The following is a 27749-nucleotide window of genomic DNA, read 5'->3' on the forward strand; positions in this document are numbered from 1 at the left end:
TGATTTTTTTTTCAATTTTGATTTTAGGTAAACTTATAAATAATAAACCTTTATTTCTTTCAACACATTTTTCGAAATCAAGTAAATTATAGTGCACTGCTACATAAGCGGCAACTCGGCAACTTAGCAACTTCGTTTCGCGTCAGTGGAACGAAAATGATAAGAAGTTGCTCGGTTATTGGCTGGAACTAGCAACCAAATCAAAATTTTTTGATTTGGTTGCCAAGTTGCCAGTTGCTGGTTGCTAGTTGCTGCTTATGTAGATGTCGACTTAAGCAGTGATGCATGGAAACTTACCGCGGTAACTTACCCGAGAACTTACCGGTAAGTTACCGGTAAGTTACCATGACATAAATTACCATAAGTTACCGTGGTAATTTATAAATTTTCAACAGAAATGTTGACATGGGTAATTTTTGATGTTTGCATGTACTGCTGTAGCTGTCTAGGTACAACAAATTACAATTCGTACTCTCTACATTTAAAAGAGTCGAATTTTACTGTATAGCACTTAACAGTAGGGTAAGACAACATTCTGGCTTCTTAAAAACTATAGTTTTACTGGATTTTCATTTTTCAGTAAATAATTTTCTGATCTGATCAGTCAAATCAAAATTCAAAAGTGAATTATTTACTGAACTGATCAGTCACAAATGAATTATTATTTATTTAGGTAGGTAGGTACTGTGTTGATCAGTCAAAAACTACTGTGATCAGCTTGGTCAGCAGTAAAAAATTTTAAATAACTGACTTTTGCAGTACTTTTTCATTTTCACTGTTTATTTCAGTGATGACATTTTGGATTTTGCCTTCTTAACAGTGAAATTTGACTGTTTCAAATTTAGAGAGTAGGTACATACATACCTACTTCTTGTGAGATGACCTATAAATAATAAATTGTAAAATCAAAAAAAAAATGAATTGAATTGTGAGGTAAAATAAAGCTGTAAATTTAATTTTGTTGAACCTCTTGATACAAAGCACACTGTATTACTTGACTACTTCAATACCTAGATAGGTACCTATTACAAATCTTCAAAAGTGTTCATTTTTTTGTTTGATTTGAATGCTCTGTAGTTCGAACTTGAACTTGAGAAATGATAGGTGTTGAGATACTTGAGATTGAGAAAACATAATTTTTTTTTGCCTTAATTTCATTCTCGCAACTGGTTAATGCAGTTCTCTTCTCAGTTCTCTTTTTGTAATAGAAAATGCTGGTGCACTCTGATTAGGAATTTTTTGGTAATTGAAAGCAAGGGGCAGCAATTTTCGTATTGCCCAAGCCCAAAGGCGCAAAAATGGGACATCTACACAAGTCCCTACCCATTTCTGTCAGTTGTTGGATGTTATGGATAATTTCAAGGTAACCTTCATCTCAAATCTGATGTTCAGAACCATTTCAGTGAAAATTTATAAGTTACTTAAATTACCGGTAACTTACCGGTAAGTTACCGGTAAGTTACCCAATTATAAATTACCAGTAACTTAGCATCTCTGATTATAAGTAAACGAGAATGAATACGTAACATAGTCTGATTCTGATGATATATTTTTTTTAAAGTTTATTTTTTACTTCATTTTTAATCTTGTCACACGAAAATAATATGTAGGGTACTTGCATTACTTTAAACTTTCGAATTTTGACAATTCTTAAAGTTTGATGATTTTCTATTTCATTAGTTATACCTACTTTAGTTTAATTCGTGTGATATCAGAATTCAGATACACAATGTCTAAGAAACTAAACTACATCGAAAGAGAAACTAGAAAGCATTTCCATTCATGATACCTATTGGCTATTACCTACATAAATACTAGTAATTTTCGAGTTTTCATTCCACAATTCACTAAATTTGTAAAAAAAATATCTGTACATCAAAAGTCAACATCAATGGAAAATCAAAAGCGTAAAACTCCATCTTTTTTTTCATTTTCAATCGCTCATTTTGAATGAAAATTTGAGAAAAGAGTATAGGTACGTATTCCTACAAAATTATAAAATGAATCAGTCGATCTTATAACGATTTCACATCTATAAAAATTTCTATCGTAATATCAGCATTAATCAGTGGCGTAGCCAGGATTTTCTCAAGGAGGGGGCAAAACCAGATTTTTAGGCATGAAAAATCGAAATCAGGGATAATTTTCTGGAAATCTATTGTGATGTGTGGTGATATCATGAAAATGAAGGCAAAATTACTGCTCGAGCGAAGCGAGAGCGAAAATTTTTAGAAAAAATGGGTCCAAACAACGAAAAAACGTCCATTTTTGCATGTTTTCTTACAAATTTTCGCTCGCAAGGGGGGGGGGCATGGCCCCCTTCGCCCCCCCCTTGGCTACGCCACTGGCATTAATCCAGTTTATATAAAACTGTGAAAAGGTTAGGAAAAATTCACTCTGTATTTTAAAAAGTCACTGGAATTTAACTCGTTTAATCGAATATGTAACCGGATCATTTAGTAGGTAATTGATTCGGGAGAAATCACGTGTAGAGAAATGAAGAGCTCAGGTCATCGAGAATACCTACTGTCCAGATGAACCGATAAACGCCAGCAGGGTGAAGATACACAGGAAGGCCCCATAAGATATTGATGGACATGATAACGTCGAAGGTTGTATTCTTCTTGAAAATCTATGACAGCAATAAATTGTATCTGTGGTCACTGGTCAAGCTGCTAAGTTCACCTTAGGAGATATGGGCCCAACGGCGACTATAGGTTTAGGCTACTGCATTCTGCTACTATTAATCTTTCACTCTCTCTCTATTTATTCGATAATCAAACACGCAACACGTGAATACTGAATAGGCTACATTCACGACTGAGAATATGGCGCCAGTCATAATATTATGGTACATATCAAACATATATAGGTAAATGTTTAAACTTGTCCATAAAATGAAAGTGTTTTTAATTCAATTTTTTTCTAAACAGCATCATTTATTTCTTCGAATTGCACTACCTGATTCATTTCAATAAAAATTATATTCGGCCATCAAACTACATGCCATATGATTTGAGGATAACTTTTGGCTCAGATTAATTGTCACATACGTCGAATTAACATATTCGGGTTGAATAATGAACTAAAAGTTTTCAAAATTTATATTCAATTTACTATGTTGAACGTGAAATCGATTTGAAAAGAAGAATATCGTAAAAGGAGTCCAGGTGGTGGGTACCTTTACCTTACCTATTTAAGATTTGCGTTGTTGAAGTGTTGATACATTGTACCTACACGGTGCCTGAAAGGGTCCTGGTAAATGTCATGTTTATAATCGTTTTGAATTGTTTTCAGAAATTATGACTATGAGTCCGGATCAACAATGGATATCGACAGTATCGATGAACAGATTTTACGATTATTGCCATTTAATCGAATGCGCCTATCATATAATCAGTAGGTATTGCTGTTCGTTTACAAATCTACTTAACCACGACGATGGAAGTATACCGTATTACTTGGTGCAAAAAGTCAAAATAGCCGTCGAATATGGTAGAATGCTGCTTAATTCGAGGTAAATAAGTGTACAGTATTTTTTTTTTAAATTTCGTTTTCTACACTTCATACATTACCTACCCTAATGAACTCATTTTAGGTACAGACCATTCCAACACCAATTACGTGGTTTAGGCGCATACGACTACATCGATCAGCATCAATACGAAGGATTATGCATACAATGGAACGCGATAAAAGCTGAAACTCAAGTAGTAGAGATGTTCTTCAATCAAATCAGCTTACTTATTTACCCGGTAGTTTCAGCCACCTCGTTACCGTTCATCGAATCCAAACCAAACGAAGAGGTATCGGCGTTGACCAAAATAAACGCCATAATACACAGCTTAATCAACCAAGAAAACAATTCGCGTAAAAGCCACGAAAAAACCAAACGAATCGCACCTAAAAGACCAAAATATTTTAGCGAAGAAGAACTAGGCGTTTTTATAGTCAATAATATAATTGAACCCTTATTCGACGACGAAGACGAACCGAAAAAAAATGGAAATGGAAAGGAAACCCGCGATAAAGATTATTCTTCGAGGTACGATCGATTCAGACAATCGTTCAAGAAGCCTACCGATGGCCCCGAGAGGTTTGAGAATTTCTTAATTAATTTCAATAAAGTCGAAATACTACGAAACAACGATTCAGATAAACCCAACGATAAAAGACGCGATCATTACAATATCAATTTAAGCACCGATTTATTTTTCAAATTCGACGACGAGAATGTTTTGATGAACTGCAACCGATATAATTCACCGCTCAGATTCGGTAATCAATTCTACGGATTTGAGACCTTTTGTAAATACGACTGCAAAGGAGATAACACCCTTACTAACGATAAAAAATTCTCGGATAAAGTTAAATACGATGCGAAAAAGTTCAAAGATAATAAATTCGCCAAGAAAGTCCTAGATAAGGGCAAATTACCTTACGGAAATTACGAATTTAATAACAAAAAATTCGTCGATAATTATCAACATGGCAAGAATTTCATCCGAGTCGAGTGATAGGTAGGTATCAAAATAATCGAGAAATGTGATAGATAAGATTTAAGTTTTCAATTTTTTTTTTGTTTTCGTGTTGTTTTTTTTTTATTTATTTTTGTTTATATACAGTGTGTATATTCGTGTTGATCGAGAATTTGTCAAATTTATATTTACGTTGTGTTGAAATATGTAAATGAATCGAATTTTACCTTAGACTTCGTCTGCGCGCATCTTGGTGGAAATTTTTTATACTTTTGATTGATCAGATTTTAAGCGCGCCACCCTTGTTAATGTTTAGAGGGATGCAGTAGATGACGATGATGACTTTATACAACTTTATCGACAAATAATAAAGCATTACGATCCTAGATTAATACGCGATGTATACCTATTGTGAAATTTTTCAACTAGTACGATGACGAATGTTATTTTATTTTCGGTACATGTTTAATTTACAATCGTTTCTGCTCATACTCGAATAAAATATTATTTTGATTTTTTCACGAGGATTTATTTTTTTACATTGAAATTAACAAGATTTGAAAAAAAATGAATTGGTTAAACTCTCTGAAAACTGTTTTGAAATTATCTAAAATCATTCGAAAATTCAATTAAAATTGGAAAACGTTTTTGAAATATTTTAAAAATATTCATTCAAAATTTTATAATATTTTTGTGGCACCTACCTACCTAATTATAGGTACTCAACGACTAATTAAGAACTTCGTGAACCTAAGATTTTGATGAAAAGTGTTCCAGGAATATGACTTCAGATTATTGACGAGGCATTGATGTTTTCTACCGGAGGGGGGGGGAGGGGGGTGATTTTTGGTATCAGTTTATGTTTTGTGATGATTTTGAAAACAAAACAGATGCAGGTCTCCGGCCTCTCGAGGTCAATGACCGGTCGGTATCAACTTCTCAAGCCGTTTGTCTGCCTGACTGTCCTCTTAAGGCCACAAGATCGTCTGTCTGGCTGACCAGCTTCTTGAGGTCATTGACTCGTCCGTCTGGCCTATCTAGGTCGTCAGTATTCCTATGTTGCATCTTAAGGTTATTGAACCGTCGATATGGCTTCCCAAGGTCGTCTAACAGAATGTCTAATCTCTTAAGGTCATTGACCCGTTAGTATGACTTCCCAATAATGTCGTTTGTCTGCCTGTCTGGCCTCTTGAGGTTGTCTGAATGAGTGACTGCCTGTCTGTCAGGCCTTATCAGGTCCAAACTGTCTGGACTTTCTAGGGTCATTGACCCATATGTCTGGACACCGAAGGTCAATGACCTGCCTGTATAGCTTCCTAAGGCTGTCTGTCCGCTTGAATGGCCTTTTTAAGGGCATTGACCAATCAGTATGCCTTCTCAAGGTTGCCTGTCTGGCCTCTGAAGGTGTCTAATTGACCTCTTAGGGTCACTGACCTACCTGTCTAATTTCTCAAAGTCGTTTGTCCGCCTGTCCGGCCTCTTAAGGTAACTAACCCGTCGGTATGGCTTTCCAAGGTCGTCTGCCTGCCTGTAGTGTATGGTATCTTAAGGTCAAGGTCACTGGCTCACCTTGAACTTCTTGAAATGTAGTAAAGAACCGACTTTGTTTTCAAGGGCTTCAAAATTTCAGAGCAGTGGTACTAAACTCGACATGAAAAAATTGTGGAAGAGGGGTTTTTTCTAAAGCATACGTATTTTAACCCCAAATCCAAAATCTGAACCGATTGTGTGCTGTAGAAGAAGAAATATGTCCCAAAACCCAAATTTTTAAAAATTTCGAACCCCTCACTCAAAATTTTGATAAAACTGAAGTGTCTCTAATAAGGATGGTAACTCGATAAAAGAGTGGAAGTCAAAGTTGACAGATTTTTTTAAAAGCTTGCGCCAAGTTGGTAATTTAATAATTTCACAAAGGTTAATTTTTGTGAGGGAGAAAGGGTAAGCTATTTGTTCTGGATTTGTTTTGGCTCTAGACTTCGTGCTCACATTCGTGCTAGTTTCTGACCAATTTTCTGAATGACTTTACTCTGAATTTTGTCAGGATACTTGGAATTTAAAAACTTGTTGAATTCCTTTGGTCAATCTACACGTTTGAATACTATTTTTGTGTTCAACGCGATCATAAAATTTATCGTAAAACATAGGTAAGGTACGCAACAAAAACCACCAGACTTCATTTAACCAATAAAAACCATTTAATTCGATGAATTGCCGTCCTAAAAAATTCTAAAACACTCTGGTACATGTACAAAATAATAATAAAAAGAAGTACATACATAATTATTTGATTTTTTAAAAAATATGTATAAACTGTAATGTATAAAAAATTTGGCACATTGTTTTTACATTTAAACGCCTACGCTAAATTATAATTTAACAAATAATTAGAACCTAGTAATCATCACATGGTTTATAAACGAGCTAATACGTTGGCGAATTTCCACTTATTCGGAGATCATCACTTTTGCACGCTTTTCAATCGTTACCTATCTATTTTAATCCCATTTTTTAGAATCTAAGTGCCATATTTATAAACGTTACAATGGGAACTGCTCGGTCAAGTTGCGGATTTCTCTTCAATTTTTCTAACGAATGAAAAATTTCAATGAATACTTCAGAATCCGATCTCCCAATTTAATGATAAATCCAATTTTGAAAATTCAATCATGACTGGAAAATTAACTTGAAAATTCATGACTTAGCTAAGCAATTCCTATAAGTAACGTTTATAAATATGACCCCAAATATACTCGATGAGTCGAGGAATATTTTTCTAACTCTCTAACAAACACAAAACACATTTTACAAACTATGATGTAGGTATGTGAAATGTCATACCAACAATGATTTTTAATCATATCGTTGTAGTAGCACGATTAATCAAATCTTACCAACTACGACAAAATTTAAGTAGAATAACGTTTTTTGGGTGGAAATTCGCCAATAATTAAACAAGAAAAAAAAACATAAAAAAGGGAAAAGAGCTATAAGGCAATAATTTACAACAATTTATTTACAAGATGGACGGAAATGATGGGTAAATGAAACATTTTCGAGCTTAAAACGAAAAATAAAAAAAAAAACAATAAATTAATTAAAAAATATAAACAAAAAAAAACGCAAAAAAATAATACGGATTATTTTTCTTATCGTATACGATGTAATACTGAGAATACATCTTTCCTATAGATGGAATAGGGAAGAAAGTGGTAAAAATTATAACTCGTGTGTTTAGAAAAAAAAAAAAAAATGAATAAAAAAAACAACAAACGCTGACCTTAATTATTACCTTAAACGATAAAATTGAAAGTGCTCGCTTAAAACAAATACGCAGCACTTACGACCGCAGCAACGGTTAAAATATCGTAAAACATTATCAATACATCGATATCTTACTAATTATATAGGTTTTTCTTCGCAATAAACAGTGATGCATAAAATTTTATTGTCTTGGAGACTGAAATTTTACAGCTATATTTCTACACGTTCGAAATGACTAAAGGAAAGGGGATAAAGGGATAGACAAAAACACACACACACACACACACACACACACACACACAGAGGAAAAGAATATAGGGAGGTGGCTCACAATACGTGTAAATTACATATATGAACACAGAAAACAAAATTCACAGCTTTCTCATTTTACGTCGACCGACAAATTAAGATATACCTAATCGAAACTCTATACAGCTGTACTTTGCGTTTGGATGCGTACTTTTTTCATCGTATCTCTAGGGAAAGTAGGAGAAGATCCGCTAAAACCAGGATTATGGATACCCAAGCTAGGATCGGTGGATACTCGGGGTTTTTTCAAACTAGACCTTAGCGGACTCTTTGTCAGTGATGGAGCAGTTGTGGATCCATTTGATGAAAACGTCGTCGACATTGATATCGTGCTGCCATTAGCACCACTCATCGATGAATATGGTTTACCGCTAGCATTAGTGACTGCAACTCCTGTGGCAAAAATGACAGATAATAGATTAGCATGACGAAGCAAACTGAGATCATTGTATGAGAAGTTGAAATTGAAAGTCCAACCTGTACGCTTTTTCTCCCGAAAACCAGGATTGTTGAAAGTTGTAGCATCGACTCCAGTCGGATCTCGAACGGTCGTAGGATCGCCATTACTTTTCCTCGAGAATATCAAATCGTACAGAGCGGTAATAAACAATAAAAAATTAATAACTATGAGACCGACCTGAAAACAAAACAATAATTTCATTAACCGTAAAACTGTAAAGTCGCAGAATTTAAATCGCGAAATATCGTAAATGAGCAGTAATTATTATACTAGGTACCTGCAAGTAGAAAGACTCTCCTCTAGTAACATGGTAACTGTTCTCTTTGTCGTCGGTTTGCAACGAAAATAGTACTCCGACGATTATTGCATCGATCGCTGAAAACACATTATAACGATAGATATTACCAGTCAAATAGGTGAACGATAATTCCAATTTGGAAAAGGTCTCGACCTCGAGGGTCAACTGCCAACTTACCAGTAACAATTGATACTACGAATTTGGTCATAACGGCGTCTTTGAACTTCATGACCACTTTGTCACGAGATACCACCATCGCCAAGTGCAGCACATTTAGAACGCAGAAGGCAGCCGAAAAGATGACGCCGAGAATGGCGAAGTAGCCGGCTATTCTGACTGCGGCTGCAACAAATAAAAAATTTTTCATTAATAATTGATCGAGAAACATGTACCTACATAAAATGGAAAATGAAAATGCATATTAGTATGATAAAGTGGTAGTCTCAAACGCAAAACTTTCGACATTATGAGATTAAAAAATTCATCAAAAACCAAAAAATCAATTTCAGCAGTTGAAAATCGGGATATGGGGGTATTTGAGGTCCTCTTTCGACCTATCTCAGTTTTGTTCCAATCGGAGATTCTGGATTCAAGAAGTTACCTTCCAGGCTAATTCGCCAAACTTTGCTCTTTCACAACTTCCTGTAGACTAACTAGCCATATAAATATGTAATTAAGGTTCATTTTGACAGATTTTCGAAAAATTTTGGTAAACTGGAATTTCCAAAAATGTGCTGTAGGCTCCAAAACAACTCAAATCTGTTTCCAATCTATATACGAGTTTGAAAGTGAAATAAATACCAAATTCCACTTTTCTGCATAGTTCAGTAGTGCATTTTTTAAAAGGAAATTGGGATATTAAAAATTTTGCTGGGGACTCCAGAAATGTTTAGAGCGACTCGAAACAGCTTTTAATTGATTTTTGGAGGAGGGGGAGGCACAAAAATGGGATATATGTCAAATTTTTGTTTTATAGCTTGATCAGGTAAAATTTGATTTTTTTTCATATTTGGCCCAAATTTTATCATAAAAAATTCCCCAAAATTCGAGAAACGACCCTCAACATTTGACATTTTGGCTGGTGGAGTCATTTTTAAAAAAAATTATCTTGCCAATAAATTTTTGCATTCCTATTATGTCTGATTTTCAAAATTTGAGGGAAAAAAATGATAAATTCTCAAAAGTCAAAACTGCGTCAAAATTTTAGAATTTGGTAAAAATTGGCGAATTTTTGAAATCACTTGATGTTACAACATTTCGTTCGATTTTGTAGGCAAAAATGTTTATAGATTGTGTAGTCAGACATCAGAAAATTTTGAAAGACATTTTTTCAATATTTTCCATTTCTGGAAAGGGTGTCAAAATTTGTAAATGTTTCAACATTTTTGTGTGTTTTGACGTTCTTTGCTCAAAAATTTAATTATTGATCTTGGCAGTATACCTCTCTGGGTGTCCTAAACAGTTCTCGTCCTTTAAATAAAAGACCTTAAAGCGAAAAAAAAAATGAAAAATTGAATTTCCATGTCAGAATTTCACCAAGTAGCCGAAAAAATTCCAATTCTCCATCAAGCAATGTTTCCTCTCTATACCCTCTTCCTGAAAAAGGGGATTATTTAGAAGGATTTTGATCAGAAACGAAGAAACGAGAAGTTTTTTCTTGAAAAGGGGGGTATTTAGAAAGATTTTGACCAGAAATGAAAAATTTTCAAAAAAATTGTTTACAGACTTTAAATTTTCAATTTTTTTTTTTAAATTTTGAGAAGCTCCATGAAACGAGGTTAATGGGGGTGGGGGGGAGGTAAGTATTTTTATTTCGATAAAAAGAGCCAGGATATTCGCAGAATTCTGGCACAGAAATGAGACATTTTCAAAAATTGCTTACTTATTATTAACTTTGATTCCATTTTTCTTGAATTTTTTTTTTCAACTTTAAAAAACTCGAATACACATAAGAGCACTAAATAGTTTTGTGGGACTAGAGGAAATTTTTTTGAACAAAATTAATTTATTTAGAAAAATTCTGCCACAGAAATGAAAAAGTTCAAGATTAATAATTATTCTTTTGCATTTTTTTTTTTTGAAATTGATTCGAGCATGGATAGAAAATTGACAAAATTGATAAAAAATCGTTCAAAAATTGTCTAAAAATTTGTCGAATTTTTATGAAAACTCGTAGTTGAAAATGAGGGGTATCTGATAGGTAGTGAAAGTAGTAAAAGTAGTGAAAAAGTAGTGAATTTAGTCAAAAGGTATTAAAAAAATGAAAAAATTCAAACGCGCAACAAAAACCTTTGAATCGTTGAAAAAAAAGTTTATTTTTGATAAAACTGGCAACTTGTTTTTTTTTCATAATTCTGATTCAAATTAAAAAATACTTTGCATTCTTACAAAGCTTCTAATTTTAATTTTTGAAAATTTTCCTGTGAAAAATTTGATTTGGTTAATTTTTTTGTGTGTGGGGAGAAGGGCGAGTGGAGAGCTTTCTGAAAATTTTGTTGAAAAAAGGTAGTGAAAAAGTAGTGATTTTTTCAACAACAAAAAAAAAAAAATCCGATAAAAGAATGAAGTTGATTTGTAATATCGCGATGAAGTATCGAAGAACTTACTGAACATTTTTTCCCGCCTATTTTAAAGATCCTCTATGCACTCAGTTCTAGTGAATTCTAAAGTAAGTGGGCATTTAAAGTGTAATTTTTTTTCTAGTCCTTATTTCAAAAAAATCCAAAGCAATAAAAATGGTTTTTCATTATAATTTTTTGGTCAGGCAGACGATTTGCTGATTTGATTTTCAATGTTCTGCACTTTTTACATTCAAATTCAAAAAAATCACGTTTGTTAAACTGACAAATTTCTAAGTTACAAACAAAGAAAATAAAAGGGCACGAAATTATGCACCGCAGGAATTTTTATACGTGTTGAATAGAATTTTGAAAAACTTAATGTAGTGAATCGAAATTTCACCGGGAGCTTTAGATTGACTGGAAATCATGAAATTTGGTGTTTTGTTACAATTCCAGATCAATTTTAAGTGGATTTCTCAACTTGTATTTTGGAATAATTTTTCATAATTATTATAGGTAACAGGTAGTGAAATTTTTTCGATTACTTATGAGATTTTTTCAATTATTTTTTGTGTTGATTTTGAATGAAAATTTCTTAAATTTTTCTCACATTTTATGAGATATTTTTAAAATTTGTGATTTTTAATTTTTTTTACAAGAATTTTAATGCACGAAGTGAACAAATATTTTTGAACATTGAAATTTTTTTCTTTCATTTGTCAAGTCACGCAGGAAGTATTTTATGGAGTACCTATCTCTATTCAAGTTCGTCACACATTTTTAAATTTTATCAACGATCTATTCAATTTGTCCATCCAGGTGTCCTTTTTGAACATATCTACTGCAATGATTTCCAAATGCTGTCTACAACCATCAGCAAATTTCACTCCTTCGACGCTATTTCTTCAACAACATTAACTGCCTACAGGCTACATAATCATAAATTGACCGAAACCACACGTACACTTATACACTGCTCACTGCTCACTTTCCACTCCTCATGGGTTGACATTTACATGATCACATTAGAGGAAAAAACACCTCACTCGCAATAAACGCATCGCTTCACTTCGCAGATTTTCTTCTTGTATTACCGCTCGCTTCTCCCTTCCTCGTGTATTATTTCCGTTAAGTAGGTAAATTTTGGTTATGATGTTCCCATCCGTTACTCGGTTCGGAAACAATAAACAATGCAGGTTTTTTGCATTCATTTCCCCGGCGTGTTTTTTTTTCCTTTCTTTATATGACTGGTGACTAGTGTACATGTACGTGTGATGTGCGTGCGTATGTAGAATGCATATATGTATACGTACAAGAGCGTATCCTATCCTCGTATGTACGATGAGGGAGTAGGTACGTACTACGTAAATTATCGCACACCTATGACCGACATTATGTACCTATTAGAACAGTGTTAATTTATGAATGAACTGAATGTACTACAATGCATTCTCCACATTCAGCCTCTCTCTCCTTGTACACAGTTGCGTGTCATGTGTGCGTTTTCACATTTTCATAAAAGGTCATTTCGGCGATCCATATAGCGCCACGGACTCTGGGAAAAATAGACTCTCTTTTCTAGTTAGTTACTCGTATAATTGTAGAAAAAATCTGCTCTATCGTCAATACCTTCTATTATAAGAGAAAAACCAAGCCTCATTGACTAAATACGATTATCGTTTATGGAAAACGCAATCGCATAGAGCTGAGAAAATTGTGTTATTAACGCTCGCGAAATGAGAGAGCATACGGATTGAATCACGCTGCCGTACGCGTTTATAATAATAAAAAAAATCAACGTGCATGACTTTTCACGTATACAATAACTCTGATAAGTAAGTAACAAAGTTATAGGGAAAATTTTATTGCACTCGGTGGTCCGCTGTAATTATATTTCCTCGCGAGTAACAGGTCGCTATATGGAGCTCTATTGGATATGGATAGTCAATTTCACTATATAAGTTACGAGTTGATTTCATGTTTTATGCGATTAATATACTGTTCTGTAATTTACAGAGAATGCGGAATAGCTTCGTTAAATACTCAAAATATACAGCTATGCATTTTACGGTGCAATTACGTGTTGCACGTTTGGTGCATTTCAATTTTCAACAGATCGAGTTTAAGGTTTTTAGATAGGTATCAGAAGTGGATAATTGAAAATACAGACTGCAGAAAAAAAAACATTGTTTTTACTCGAGTTGAAGATCATAGGGTAAGGAATTATAAGAGAGTGCATTTTATGGTCAGTTTTTTGTACCCGGATGTACGAAGAGAACGATAGAGAAAAGATAGAATGCAAATAGGCAGATGAAAATTAAACGATTAAAATGAAGTATTTTCATTTGGTTCTTACTGGTATTTTTATTTATTGAATGGATCTACTCTAATGATGGAATTTTTCAAAATTCGCCAGGAATGAAGCTTATCTGAAAATTTAATTTTTGTTTAAAGCTTGAATTTGATCGATGCTTAAAAGGAATTTCTTAAATTTTCAAACACAAATTCTCAGAACATACATAAATAATTATTTATTTATTAAGTGTTCATGAAAATCTACGTGACAATTTTTCAGAACAAAGAATTTTTTGTCATAAAGATTTTGATGCAAGAAATTTCTCACATGAGATGAAATGGCGAGGGTCGTAAAATGAGGGAACAGCAAAGGGAGCAATATGCTCTCGAGCCTCATTTTCTGAAGGAAAGAGAGAGATGAAGGGTGTCAGATGAAATTCAGAATGCCTAGCGAATCCCACAAGTCCTGCTTTGGTCCTGTTTTACATCAAAAAGTCTTGGTTTATTATTTTTATTCAATCGAACTTTGAATTTTTCAATTTACATACATCCTCCCTGCGTATAATTTTGAAAAAATTCATTGCAAAATTTAGGTACCAATTTTCTGAATCGCAACTCTAAATTTCTATTTTTTTTTTCTAAATTAAGAAAACTGAAATCGTCAAGTTATTGTCAACGCCCCCTCCTCCCTCCGAAAAAATATCTGGAATACTTAATTGGAAAAGTAAAAAATTTACATATATTTTCTTCAAAAAAAAGTCCGGAATGATTTGAAAAATATCTTGCCGAAAATACTGCAAAAGTCTTGTTTATTCATTTTGATATTTTGTTCAGACACCTTGTATATTAATATGTACATGATTATAGGACTATAGGTACAATTAACTAGATATCTACATATTAAACGTTCAAAATTCCTAGAAAAATATCAATTTTATTTTTCTTAAAAGTAACAAATCATTTGAAAAATTTAATTATTTTTGACGAATTGATTTTTTATGGAAGGGGAGTCAAAATCACATTCAATCGTAGCGTTTGATTGTCAAAGATCTTATCTCAGTCCAGCTCTCGATGGTCCGTGATATTGGAAGATTGGAAAAATCATCGAAAGCACAAAGTTTACGAAAAAGGTAATAAGGTAAAATTGAGAACGATTCTGTGAAAATTGCTAGAAAAAATTGATTTAGAACGCCATAAAAACAGTTTAAAATGAATAAAAGTTAATGAAACATTGCAAAAATCACCGAAAATTCTGCAAAAATGCCTCAAATAGCAGAAAAAATTGTTGAACGTCCTGAAAAATTGAACAACATCATAGTTATGCAATTTTGTAAGAATTACGTCAAGTGAAATAAACACTTTAAATTGGTATAAAAATAATTGAATATTGCCTAAAAATTAATGCGGGCAGGGCTCGTTACCCTGTTACTTTTTCAAATAACTCAGTTACAGTTGCGAACTTTTTTTTAATTTTTAAAAAATTTCATTTTTCCAAACCTTGGTCCTACATTTTGAGAGAACAAATGCCAAAATTGACGCAGTCTTTTTTGTCAAAAATTTCCAATTTTTTTTTTCAAAATTTCAAACATTTATAGTCTTTTTTCAAAAATTTGAGAAGAAGTCTTACTTGTTTGATAAAGGTTGCGAAAAAGTATCACTTTTGCAAATATGTACATAATGTAGTTTATTGCCAAAAAGTCCTGCTCACTGCTAAAATCTAAAACTTCTTGCTTCTTACCAAAAAAATTGAAAAAATTCTCGCTTTCTTGCTTAAAACTGCAATATCTTCATTTTTTGCAAAAAGGAGTTGTTGCGAATGCGATAAGGCCATTTTTTGGCCCCACCTAGTTTTCAATTCGACCACTCTGAAAATGTTGTAATAAATGTCCGAAACACGAATCCGTGGTTAGTTGACCCAAAATTACCATTTTTTGAGCTCCAGGGGTTCCCAAAGTTGTTAATGAAAATAGAATTTTAGGACGAACCACTGAGTAGGTATTATTTTCAAAAACTTTTTTAGCGTAAAATATCTGTTTGAACCTGATAAATTTGACCCTCGAGGGCAGAAATGGGAGGGGGCTTTGATATTTGAAAAATTTTGAAACCACCATTCTGAACCTACCCCTTTGAGCCCCGCTAAAAATCTTTTAACAGTTTATTAGTATCTGAAAGACCTTCATCCTACCAAATTTTGAGCTCAATAAAAATGTTCGCTGGTACTCAAAAATCCAATTTTTCAATTTTTCGTAATTTCGATATTTTGGGAACCCCTGGAAAACATTTGCGTCAAACGTAACGTTTTGAGATTTTAGATGAAAAAGTTGAATTAAGCTCCCAGTAGAGCCTCCCCATTTTAGGCACTCCTAAAAAAGGCGTTTATGGATAGTTTTTCAAATAAATTGAAGAATTTACATTTGAAACACACTAGAAAGTGCTCGATAATTTGTCGAATGATTTTTCCAGTGACTTTCAAAATTGAGCTATTTTGGGTCAAATTCTGAGATTTTTACTAGATAAAATTATGTTGAAATCGTGAAAACGTGATTTTAACGTCTTTTCGAAGAGTTAAATCTCAGAATTTAACCCAAAATAGCTCAATTTTGAAAGTTACTGCAAAAATCATTCGAAAAATTATCGAGCACTTGTTAGTGTGTTTCAAATGTACAAATAAATTCTTCAATTTATGTATTTGAAAAACTATGCATAAACGCCTTTTTTAAGGGTGCTTAAAATGGGGGGCTCTAAAAAAAAAAGGTTCAAAATTACGAATATGCAGGGAGCATAATTTAACTTTTTCGTTTTTTTTTGAAAAAATTAATACAAAAAGTCAGACTTTTCCCCCAGAAGTTGTGAAGTAATCTCATTAAAGTTCACTTTCTTGCAAATACTTAATTGCCAAACATTTCCTGCGTTTCCCTAATTTTTTTTTCAAAAATCCAGTCTCGATCAAGCTTTATTCAAGATAAGATTAGATTCTAATTGGAATGTTTGGTTATGTAATTTTTATTTTTGCTTCAAATTCGATTGAAAGTTGAGTTTTTTTGTGACTTTTTCTACATTAATATTATTGTTTTGCTAACGTTTTTAAACTATTTTGGTTACTTTTTGATATTTTCTAAAAATTTTTCGGTAACTTGGGTTTTTTTTTTTTGGAAAAAATTAGGTACGAGTCGTGAGGTAAAGTGTTGGTGAAATTTTCAACTAAATTGAACAAAAGTCAAAAAACTTTGTAAACAACTTCATTTCAACAATATTTTTGTAATTTGTGATTGGTGTTTTTGCGATTTTTTTTTTTTGATTTACCTACATATGTCATGCTTTATCAATTTTTATTCATTTTAAACTACGAGTACGTGTATAAGTAATTAAGTATCTAACCTATTTTTCGTGACATTTTAATAACTTTTGGCCTTTTCATGGAGAATTTAAATGATTTCAGCGCCAGTTTTACAGATATTTCAATACTTTTTATAATTCTTGCAAAACGTTTCTTCATGTACCTAGTTTTGGTTGGTTCTCGTAACTTTTGAAGCGATTGTTACTTTAGGAATTTTTACGATATTTTGGGTAAATTTGAAATGTTTCATCAACTTTTTTAACTGCGTTCTTAACATTTTAATAATTCTAACTAATTTTCAAGCGATTTTTTGCCGATCTTCGTCTATTTTTCTGACTTGACTTGGTCTCGACAAATTTTTAAAATTTTTCCACTAAATTAAGGGATACTTTCAGATATGTATTGAAGAGTTGTAGACACTCGCGAATTCATTGAAAATTGTTTTTTTTTTTCAATGATCGTATCCTAAATAATTCTGTTTAATTTTATCTTCCCCCTCTAATCATCCAATAAGCAATCACTGCTATTTTAAAACAATTCCTAAAAATAATTAATTTGATGCTTAGAAGAAAGAACGACCTGGTGGAGGGGGAGAGTGCGGGCAGAAAGAGCAAACCACTGTACGATAGGCTAATGGCAGACGTATCACATCGTCGCGACGACCAAAAACCAAACCAAAGACGATAGTCTTATATTTTATAAGCCAAGTGCGGAATTTTCTCAGAACTTCGAACCATTAATAGAGAGGATCAAAATCAATTAATTTGCCAATACGTAGGCTGCGGTACGATAGCCTTTTAGAGATACGTAAATTAGGGAGCTACGCATTTCGCACACCTCTTGCTCCGATACATAGCATGATTTCCAAACATCGGTGGCGTATGGGATCTTAACAGATGTTCGGTTCATAAATCTTATGGCACGTAACGCGAACGCGCGCTTCTCGTTCCATAAATTACGCTTCGAAACGAGGCATTATTTGTATAAAATAAGTGTGGCATTAATTACTCTAATATACAAATATATCTCGATACGTAGTATAGCTCTCTAATGAGAATGGCGGCAAATTCGACGCATAAATATACAAATATGTATTGTATAGGAGAATATCATTTATATTTGTAGATAAATTAGATAGGCTTCTTACCGACTGGTTGAAATCTGGTAACCGTATCGCCACATTTTGTTTTACCGTGATAGGCTTCTTTACAAATCTGCCATGGTCCAAAATGGCCCCTATCTCCTTGTAGATTACCATACGACGCTGCAACAAATGCGTAGAAAAAGAAAAATTAGCGAACGCGTGAAAAGCGCGATCGAAATTATATAACATCGCAAGTATCTTGCATTGCGAAGCGACGTAATCGACCGAGAGTCAATTAAGCGTAACTTACTCGAAGGATTGACGAAATATCCCCATAAAGGTAAAATTGTAGCTGCAGTGGCTATAGCGAAGCCGATAAATGCGAGTACAGTTACACATGTTGAATACAATGCTCTATTCTTAATACAGTCTGGCATCTTGTTCTAATTTTATACTTGCCCCACATTGTGGCTAGTAAGATTTGAGACAAGCCCGGATATCCCTTTACGGGCTCCAATACTCCGCCAATAACTCGATGATGGTTTTAAGTAACTGAAAACACAAAAACACGCGAAATTATTATTTATGAGGTTTTTTCAAAAAAAAAAAAAAAAAAAAAAATTAAGAATAATCAAGACCTCTATTATTTTCTAGAAAATATACTAAATAAGTAGGTAATTATTCCTATATTGTTCATCATAACTCATAACTATATACCCATCATATTATATAGGTAAAAAGGTAAAGTCTAGTATACGAGTATACAGTCGTTAGTTAATTATCATTCATGTGCAATCCGGTCTATAAATTTCACGCTATCTTGGATTCGGAAAATACACCTTAAATTGTTCACGAACACGCAAAATTCAGTCTTCACTCTTCAGTCTCTGCAGCAACGATGTAGTTTCTTTTTCTTTCCTTCTTCCTTATTCTGCGTTTCTTTTCAATAAAACTTAATGGGAGGTTATTTTTTCAAAAGAAATTGAATTATCTTATGGGCGAAAGGTATTCGAAAGTTTAATGGGTGAAATAGACTGCCATGCCTGCGTATAATTTCCAACCAATTGTACGAAATAGATTTCGGCTTTGATGAATTCCATGCTGGCTGAATTCAATCTCACTTGTAAAAGCTTTCTATGGAATTTCATGCTTTTGAAAAAAGTTAAAATTACGCTCAGGTATGTGGAAGTATATTTTCTTTTCCTTTTGCTCCTTTATGAGCGAAATTCCGCGCACAGTTGTTACCAATTACGAGTATTTTAACGGCGTGGAGTGGAATTGGGTTAACCGAGGTAACAGATGCTTCGTGTAAATGTTTTTCTTTTTAATAAAAAGGATAATGCGAATTCTATATCTTTAAATCGTTTATTTTTTTATTTTTATTGTCTTTCTTTTATTAGAAAAAAGGAAAGGGAAAAACTATATGACCATTTTTCCTTTTTTTTTTAAATTGAAAAAATTCATTTTCTCGTTTTCAAATTTCAATTGTGATTTTTTTCTTTAAAAATCTAATCATCATTTATTCATCTGGGTAATCAATTTCTTTTCTTTCAGACAAGGGAACCTTCACAACCCAACACGTCAATTTCGATTACAAGCTAAAATTTAGCTCATTGAAAAGCATGTCAATCAGACTACAGAACCAAATTTTGAGCTGTCGAACTTGTATTTTCAATTTTTGGCAAATTTTTAAAAAATGAATAAAATAGCTCTACCTACTTATTAGTATAATGTAGGTATATTATAATTTCCCACAAGAAGAGTAAATAATACAGGTTTGAAAATTAATTCTTTTATCGAAGTCGAACCTCCAAATCGATTGCTGCCATTTTCGAGCCGATCTGAAGCCTCCAGTAAAAGTTGACCATTTGTTCTAATAATTTCAAACTGCCTCAAGAAGCGTTTTCATCAACTTCAACATCTAAAACTCCAAACCTGTCGCATCAATTAATAAAAAAGTTTGAATTTTCATGTTTTCAACTACCTAGTTCACGATGTATGTATATAAAATTAGAAAACTGAGAATGTGATTTCCGGCATCAATGCTTTAAAATTTTGAGGTATTTTTCATTTTAAATAGGTACCTACATCGAATCCGGCTCACCGTGTTCAGTAATAATAATGGACTTTCAATTTCGGTGTAGCTTAAGGTATAAATACGTGTTATAAAAATAATTTCAGTTATTTGTTGAATTTCAAACTTATGATTAAATATTCGAATGTTACAGTAAACAAAATGTAAAATAAACACATCGTTAAGATCAATTTTTTCCATTACGTAGCTACCAATTTCTGAGAATGAAAATATGTCCTCGTTCAAATAAACAGCTAATTTTGATGCAAAATATCGATTTGTTTCGTATAATAATTTCCGTAGATTGTCGCGATATCTCGTGCACGCTATTTTATTTCTTTTGAATTTAGGTAGATAGATAGGTACCTACCTTCCTAGTTGTCACTTCTATATTGATGAGGCGGGAAGGGGAAGCACGCAAGTTCTTGCTGAGAGTTGGAAATCTATAATATTTTATACCTCCTCTTCACCCCAAAATGTCCAAATTGATTTTCGCCTGGTTTGTTTGAAAAGTCCTTTTTTTGTTCCAAAATTTTCAAACAGAAGTCCAGTTTATCCCTAAACTTGCTTATAATAGTATGGATTTGTTTGTTTTTTTTTGCTTGTCTAAGTCAATAAGTGTCAATTTTTCGGGGAGGGGAAATGTCAAAAAGCATAAATTGTTGGCGAAATAGCCAAGAAGTGTCCATTTTTGGCACAATTGTCAAAAAGTGTCCATGATTGGTAAAATTGTCAAAAAATGCGGATTTTTGTCAAAATTATCAAAAAGTCCTGTTCTTACCAAGATTGTCCAAAAAACCCTGTTTTTATCAAAATTGTCAAAAAATTCTTGTTTATTGTCAAAATTGTCAGCGCGTGTCAATTATAGACGAGTTAACGAAAAGTTGTAATGTTTTTCGTCAAAATTCTCAAGAAGTAGTTTTTTTGATAAAATGGTCAAATTGTCGTAATTTTTGCCAAAATTGCTAAGAAATTTGTGCTTTTTTTTGTCAAAACGTCCAAAAATCATTGATTTTTACGTTGCCTGCCTAAAAAGGTCCTCCTTTTGTTTCAAAGTTCACCAAACAAAAATCCTGCGTATTTACAAAATTGCTTAAAAACTTCTTTTTTTGGTCAGATATTATTTTTTTCAGTTTTAATGGAAATTTTTCATTACGAGTATTTTTGAAATTTTCTTTGGGAGCTCTTTGGAGCATTGAGTGCCTCCACCAAGAAACGCCCTGCCTACATGTATTCTACTCGCCTCGTTTTTGCTTTCATTTCTCGCAAGTATCGTATTTTCTATCTCATATATGTATACCTATTCCATTTAATTTTCTACCACTACTGTCAAACCTTTTTGTAAAATGAAGTAGGTACGTTATGCAAATGCAAAAACATACACGCGGAGTTTACGTTGCACTTAAACTGACGATTAGAAAACTAACATCTACAAAATACTCATCGTATTTTATTTCCATTAGGTACCGTATACAATTATTTAGAAAATTCGTGCTTAAAGTAAGTGAATCTTCGCACGTTTCAGTCCCATCGGTGGCGGCGCCATAATTCATTAAAAACAATTCCAACACACTCGAATCCGAAAAGAAAATATAAGGACGTAAGAGCACCACACTGATAGAATAAGCAATTCTATAAAGTATCGAGAGAGAAAGAGAGAACTACATAGTAGAGATAGACGAATACATAGACATACACAATGCTACAACAATAATTCAATAATGTTGCCAAATTCGTTCAAAATCACGCGACACGTCATTCGTCGGCAATTCGAATCCTGGAGCTATTTCAAAATTTTATCAATTTCTCAGACGTTTTTGTTTCGAGTTCCTTATTATTGTGTTGTAAGATGAATACACGAAAAGCTATATGATAAAAGGATGGCAAAAGAGGATGGGTAGGGTAAGGGTTGACTCGAGATTGAAAATACGTAAACGGATTTTAATATCAGTGATTGAACACGTCAATTTTTTCAATTTCGTAATCTTCTACCGAATTTTTCATATTGAAATTTTAGTTTTTTCAGGCGAATTTTCAAAGATTAAAAGTGAAAGAGGAGGGAAAGCAAAAGAAAAAACAGAATGTGATATGGATATTTCAATCGATGTAATATTCAGAGTCGGAACCCCCGAACACCTGACAAATGATTTTGGCACACGACATTTCTCATCCATATAGACCACATTTGGGTGCCATCGGGGGAAGGAGAGGGGTTTGGGAGTGTCAGATGAAAAAACCAAGTCGATATTCGGACTAAGCGTCTCTAAAAACCTTACAAACGATACGTCACTCGGCATTATCATTTTTTTTTACTTTTGCACCAAATTAGAGTGTCTGCAGGAGGAGTTAGAGGTGTCAGATCGCAAAACTAAAATGATATTTAGACTCAGCACCCTTGAATATCTAACAAACGATATATCACACGGTATTACTTGCCATTTCAGCTCTACTCAAGATTATATACCCCCTCTCCAATTTTTTGATAATTTTTGCCAACTTCAAAAAATTCAAAAAATCGTCAAAAACTTACGATTTTTTTCAATTTTTTGAAATTGTGAAAAATGATAAAAAATTGGCACCACTGCGTTTCAAATTATTTCTTCAGTTTCAGGAATGATATACATGCATACTTATCTTTCAATATTTTGACACAATTAATGCGAAATATTTTCCATGAAACAATTTTCAAACACGAATTCATCCAATTTTTCCAAAACGGGTTGTGTAGCGACAGGAGCGAAAAACCACGATTTTTTCGAAAATGCCCCTTTTTGGGGGCTCAAATCTCCCCTCCAGCCTCCAGGGGCACCTCCGAAGCTGAAATTTTTTATAGGTAACTTTCAACTCAAAATGTAGGTCTTTGCTGAATTTGGTCAAAATCCGCCGACTTTTTTTTGGCGACCCACCATGGGGAGAAGGAATGCTTATGATGAGGGAACCTCACAAGTGTGCAGTCACCGATTTGACACGATTTTTCTTTCAAAAGTAAGAGGATCCTTAGGACAGTCTACCGTAAAATTTATAGCTGCCCAATCGCAAAACTATAAGGATCTCACAGGTGTCCAAAGGTCACAAAATTTTGATTTTTGGCCAATTCCGCCAGTAAAAAAAAATTAAGGAAATGTACTTAAAACTGTGGCATATGTTTTTGGGAATTTTATATTTTTCTCGAATAGTAAAATAGTATTTTCCAGAAGTTATTTTTGGGCCCCAAATATTGAAAAAATTGTCCAAAAATGGTTAAAAAAGCGATTGAGCAGCTACAATTTTGAGAATCGTATTTTCCAATTACAGTCGAGTTTTCTGAGGTTTGAGCGAGATTTCAAGTCTGCGCATCCAAAAAGGTAAATATTATTTGCGCCCAAAATTTCCAAAAAATTGTTCAAAAATGCTCGAAAATTCCGATTGGGCTGCTAAGTTTTGAAATTGTCTTTTCTAGTCAAAAATCAAGTTTATCATTTTTGGTCAATTTTTTGAAAATGTTGGGCCCAAAAAATACCTTACGATGTCTATTACTTTTTGACATCTGATATGTATCCTGAAAATTACTACATATTTTAGGTACTGTTTCATGACCATTTTTTTCATTTCTTTACAGGTGGAATTTGCCAAAAATCAAAAATTTTGAGACCTTTGAATCCCTGCGGGACCCGTAGTTTTGTGATTGGACAGTTATAAATTTTGTGGTGAACTGCCCTCGAGGTCCATTTACTTTTGGAAAAAAATCGGGTTAAATTATTATGCTAATGAACCAAATTTTTATTACAGCCCAATTACCTATTGATTTGTTTTGCTCATTTCACTCATTTCCATCAGCTAGAATTGAAAGAGAGGCAGGCAATGGAATCAGAAAAAATTGAGTTTTCAAAAATTCTTTTAATTTGAATTTTTCTCTGATTTCAATGTTAGGAGAACTTGATTTCAAACTTACTTCATCAGTTCATCTTTACACTTTGATAAAAAATGTAGGTATTGTTTGTTTTTTCTTTCAGAATAGAAGCAGAATTTCGAAGATGACACCTGTTTTGTCGAGAAGATCTTCAAATCAGAATTTACTTTCAGGTAAGTATGTTGAAAAAATATTTTCAGTTGAAAAATTTTTAAAAGTACGGAGGATACTCCACAGTCCACATGAACCAATCACTTTTTTCATTCTCATCAAGTTACTTGTATTTAGGAATAGGTACTCATTTTTAAAATCCATCAATGGGCACATGTTTACAATAAAAATATTCATCAATAATCTTACACGGTGGGATATTCCGAATAAAATCATCGGTATAAGAGGATTCATCTCTTGGCTTGGGTAAGTGGGGACTCGTGAATTCTTTAAAAATCTGTCGCAAAAAATGTTGAACGCATAGAGGCCTTACACACGTAAAAATACGCCACTGAATTGATAAAATAGCTTATCAAAAAACAAATCAACAGTAAAAAAAAAAAAAAATAGGTACCTACCTACCATTCTGTGACATCCCGCCCTTCCACTCTTTTCCTCCTCTCTAGAAACCTGCATCGCTCGTTCAAATCCACGTGACTTTTTTCCTGTTAAAAAATAAGGTTCCAATTCAATTTCTTTCCACCGAATTGGACTCAAGACTGCGATGATCCATTTTAAGAAGGTATGTTTTCGTAAACCGAACCAACCTCGTAGCTTTACCAGCATGTACCTCCCATACCCCTACATCGTTTCACAATAGGCACATCCACATACCTATACAGATTCGAACTGCAATGTAGAAAATTCATAAACAGCGAATTTTGTTTATGGAGTACATATACGAACAAAAGGTTTATATGAAACAATCAAATCGAATTTCCTTAAACGTCGTTGCAATCGATCCACAATATGATTAAACGTATACAATGACGAATAGGTAACGAAAAAAAAAACGAACCGGCTGTTGAACCGAAGTACTTAGTGTGATAACCGTACGAGTAATTTAAAAAGAGGAAAAAATCATGTTAAATTCCACCTGCAACGTGATACGAGTATATGTACATTAATGTACGAGTAGTTTAGTTTCAAAACTAACGAAGCAAGTAAAAATAAATACGATTGCAATATACGTACTTATTCTAATTATGGAACAAACAGCGCATATAATGTGAGGACTGAGAAGATTGCAGTAACTTACCTACCTACAGTGCACTTGTGTTTTGACGAAAAACTCACGAGTTATTGCATTCTATTTTTTTTTTTCGTTTTTTTTTCGTCACTCTAACGATCCAGAAAACTGAAAGTACCTATCGTTTAAGGTGGGTACAATTAACTTATAAAAATTGGGTACGAATCACCTCCTCACAATTCACATCCAGAGTAAAATTCGCTTACCTCGAGGTCTACATACTAGTAAGATGGATCAATTCGCGCAGAATTTCGATAATTACTCGATAAAGACGAGAAACGCGAACATATACACGTAGAAATCGCGAGTACTGGGTCGACTTTATAATGCGAACTAAAATAAACGAACGTAAAAGTGATCTAAAACGTGTGTACGACCTAGTTATTTGAATAAAAACGCCAGCGTAATTAGCGAATTACTCACCATGTGCTTGATACCTCCCACATTCAATCTATACTCTGGCGATCGCGATACCATTACCAACACCTCGCATATTTTTGGACACCACAACCACACGTACAGCGAAAGACTCGACTCGAATAAGCAGGAGTAAACTTGATAGGTACTCCGTACTCGTAATACGTAAGCAGCTCCTTCGGCGGCGGCGAAAATTCAACGCTCCCAAGACGAACCGAGCAATTCGCGACGCGCTCTTTATTACAATACTATATAGTAATCAATTCGTAATAATGTGTGTAGGTCTAATATAGCTGTACCTTGTTGGAAAAATACTGTGTAGTACGAGTAGGTACATTAGCTAGTACATAGCACAGCACAGCACAAAACATCACAGCGAATGGTGATCGTGCGTATTCGTTGTTGTACGAAAAATTTAGTAAAAGCAGCGACGCTATATGGTACGCATGTGACCGTAATCAAAACACTGCACGTATCTGCAGGCTTCGTATTGTTTGTATTTACATACGAGATATACGCGATTATTCGAGGTCAAGAACTCGACGTGTGTATGCTCAGGGTCGACTTTACAACGCAACGGGTCTTGGTTTATTCGAGGGGTTTGCCAACTCAGCATATTTTGTGTACTGTTTGCATTACCTACCAAGAGTACCGTTAGTTGGTGGAGAGACTGCAGAGTGTAAGGTACCTTGGTATAGTTTTTTTTTGGTAAAGGATTCCCTTTTCGCAATTGTATGGGAGAGAAATTCATCAAAAGAGGTATATACATACATACGATGAAATGAATGAGAAGATGAGAAGTACGTTTAATGCAGGTAAAGAGGGCAGAGGGTGTCATTCTGGCACTATTGTAAGATAATAAAGAACTCGAGCAACTCGAGTAATTGTTAAGATAAAATTGATATAGGTGTTTGCACTATTACTCTGTGTACAGATACGAGGTTGCCAAATTTATGATACACGACTATACGAATTCATCGCATCATCGTTTTATTAATTCGATCGCAGCTATTGAAATGATATTTCGACTTCGAGCCACGATACGAGTTATGCCATGCACTTTTACGAGTACCTGCAGAAGAAGCGTAGGAGGTACATTGCATGTTGTTTGATTTATTTTGTCCTTGGCTATTTTGAAAGGTTGAAACGGATCGGTTTCAACGAATAGCACGAGTGCAATTTCACGTATGCATTGATTAGGTATAGTTTTTATGGGGAAATTTATGATTCAGATGACGTTGGTTATTTGTCAGAAAGGTCGGTATCCCATCAGGTAAATACATTTTTGTATCGGACAAAGCTGAAACTGAATTTCATTTTTTTATTCCAGGCGATTTCTTAAAAATCCAAATCTGATTTATTTTGAGAAGAAAAAATCAAAATTTGATCAGTGTCTAACAGACGTATAAAGCTGCAAAAAAAACCTAAACTCGATCTTAACGAAATTTAGCACTCACAAAACTTGACTTTCATGAATTTAAAAACCAATTTTTCAGAATTTGAACATTAAATTCTCAAAATCTATACCTATCTTTTTCTAATTTTCCAAACTGGAAAATTTACATGATCTATACTTTTACCTACTGGAGGCTCTAGAATGCCTTGAAATCACTAATTGATTCGAAATTCATTCAAGACCCCCTTGAATGAATTTCGATTTTTTACGTCAGCTCATTCCTAAAAGACAAATTTTTCAACCTTCTCAGAAAATAATCGCTGAAGAAAAATCTGGACTTGAATCAGCAAAAATGGGTTTGAAAATTTGCACCTGAAATCGATTAAAAGGATCGATCACTATTCATCAGAATAATTAATCAAAGCTTACAGGCGCAGAATTACGTTTTGGGTGAAATTTTTTCAAGATAGGAAAATTCAAAAATATGGTGGGTCACCTTTGACTTTTGTTTTGGATCATTTGAACGAGGAATTGGAGAAATGCTGCGAGGCAACTTTAAAAAACCTTTTAAAAAATGTTGACTGTCAGGCTCGAACCTAAATTCTGAAGGGGGGAGGGGTTCACGTGGAATTTAATTTCAAAGTTTCTTA

General features: G+C 33.6%; 2 protein-coding genes across 6 annotated transcripts in view; one reads left to right on the forward strand and one right to left on the reverse strand.

Moving 5' to 3' along the window:
- The first annotated feature begins 3302 nt into the window (after nucleotides 1-3302).
- Nucleotides 3303-4615, forward strand: LOC135845006 (uncharacterized). Its single transcript, XM_065363434.1, has 2 exons — nucleotides 3303-3517; nucleotides 3599-4615. Exons 1-2 carry the CDS (start codon nucleotides 3303-3305, stop codon nucleotides 4515-4517), a joined length of 1134 nt encoding a protein of 377 aa, XP_065219506.1. The 3' UTR covers nucleotides 4518-4615.
- A 2035-nt stretch (nucleotides 4616-6650) lies between these two features.
- LOC135842436 (uncharacterized) overlaps nucleotides 6651-27749 on the reverse strand; it is a 36301-nt gene continuing 15202 nt past the window's right edge. For 2 of the 5 annotated variants that reach the window (XM_065359894.1, XM_065359897.1), the window contains exons 2-6: nucleotides 18394-18635; nucleotides 18147-18263; nucleotides 8984-9148; nucleotides 8786-8883; nucleotides 6651-8685 (exon numbers count right to left, since the gene is read on the reverse strand). In XM_065359894.1, the coding sequence (XP_065215966.1) occupies nucleotides 8167-8685; nucleotides 8786-8883; nucleotides 8984-9148; nucleotides 18147-18263; nucleotides 18394-18520 (1026 nt within the window). In that variant the 5' untranslated portion in view covers nucleotides 18521-18635 and the 3' untranslated portion in view covers nucleotides 6651-8166. Of the gene's footprint in view, nucleotides 8686-8785; nucleotides 8884-8983; nucleotides 9149-18146; nucleotides 18264-18393; nucleotides 18636-25492; nucleotides 25626-25709; nucleotides 25987-27749 lie in introns of those variants that run through there. The other 3 variants (XM_065359898.1, XM_065359895.1, XM_065359896.1) reach the window with 3 other exon arrangements.

Source organism: Planococcus citri, chromosome 4 (genome assembly GCF_950023065.1).
Source record: "Planococcus citri chromosome 4, ihPlaCitr1.1, whole genome shotgun sequence".
Taxonomy (NCBI): Eukaryota; Metazoa; Arthropoda; class Insecta; order Hemiptera; family Pseudococcidae; genus Planococcus; species Planococcus citri.

Coding starts and splice junctions, on each gene's coding strand:
- LOC135845006 (XM_065363434.1), top strand. CDS start 3,303: ATGACTATGAGTCCGGATCAACAATGGATATCGACAGTATCGATGAAC. Junction 3,518..3,598: donor AGAATGCTGCTTAATTCGAG/GTAAATAAGTGT, acceptor AACTCATTTTAG/GTACAGACCATTCCAACACC.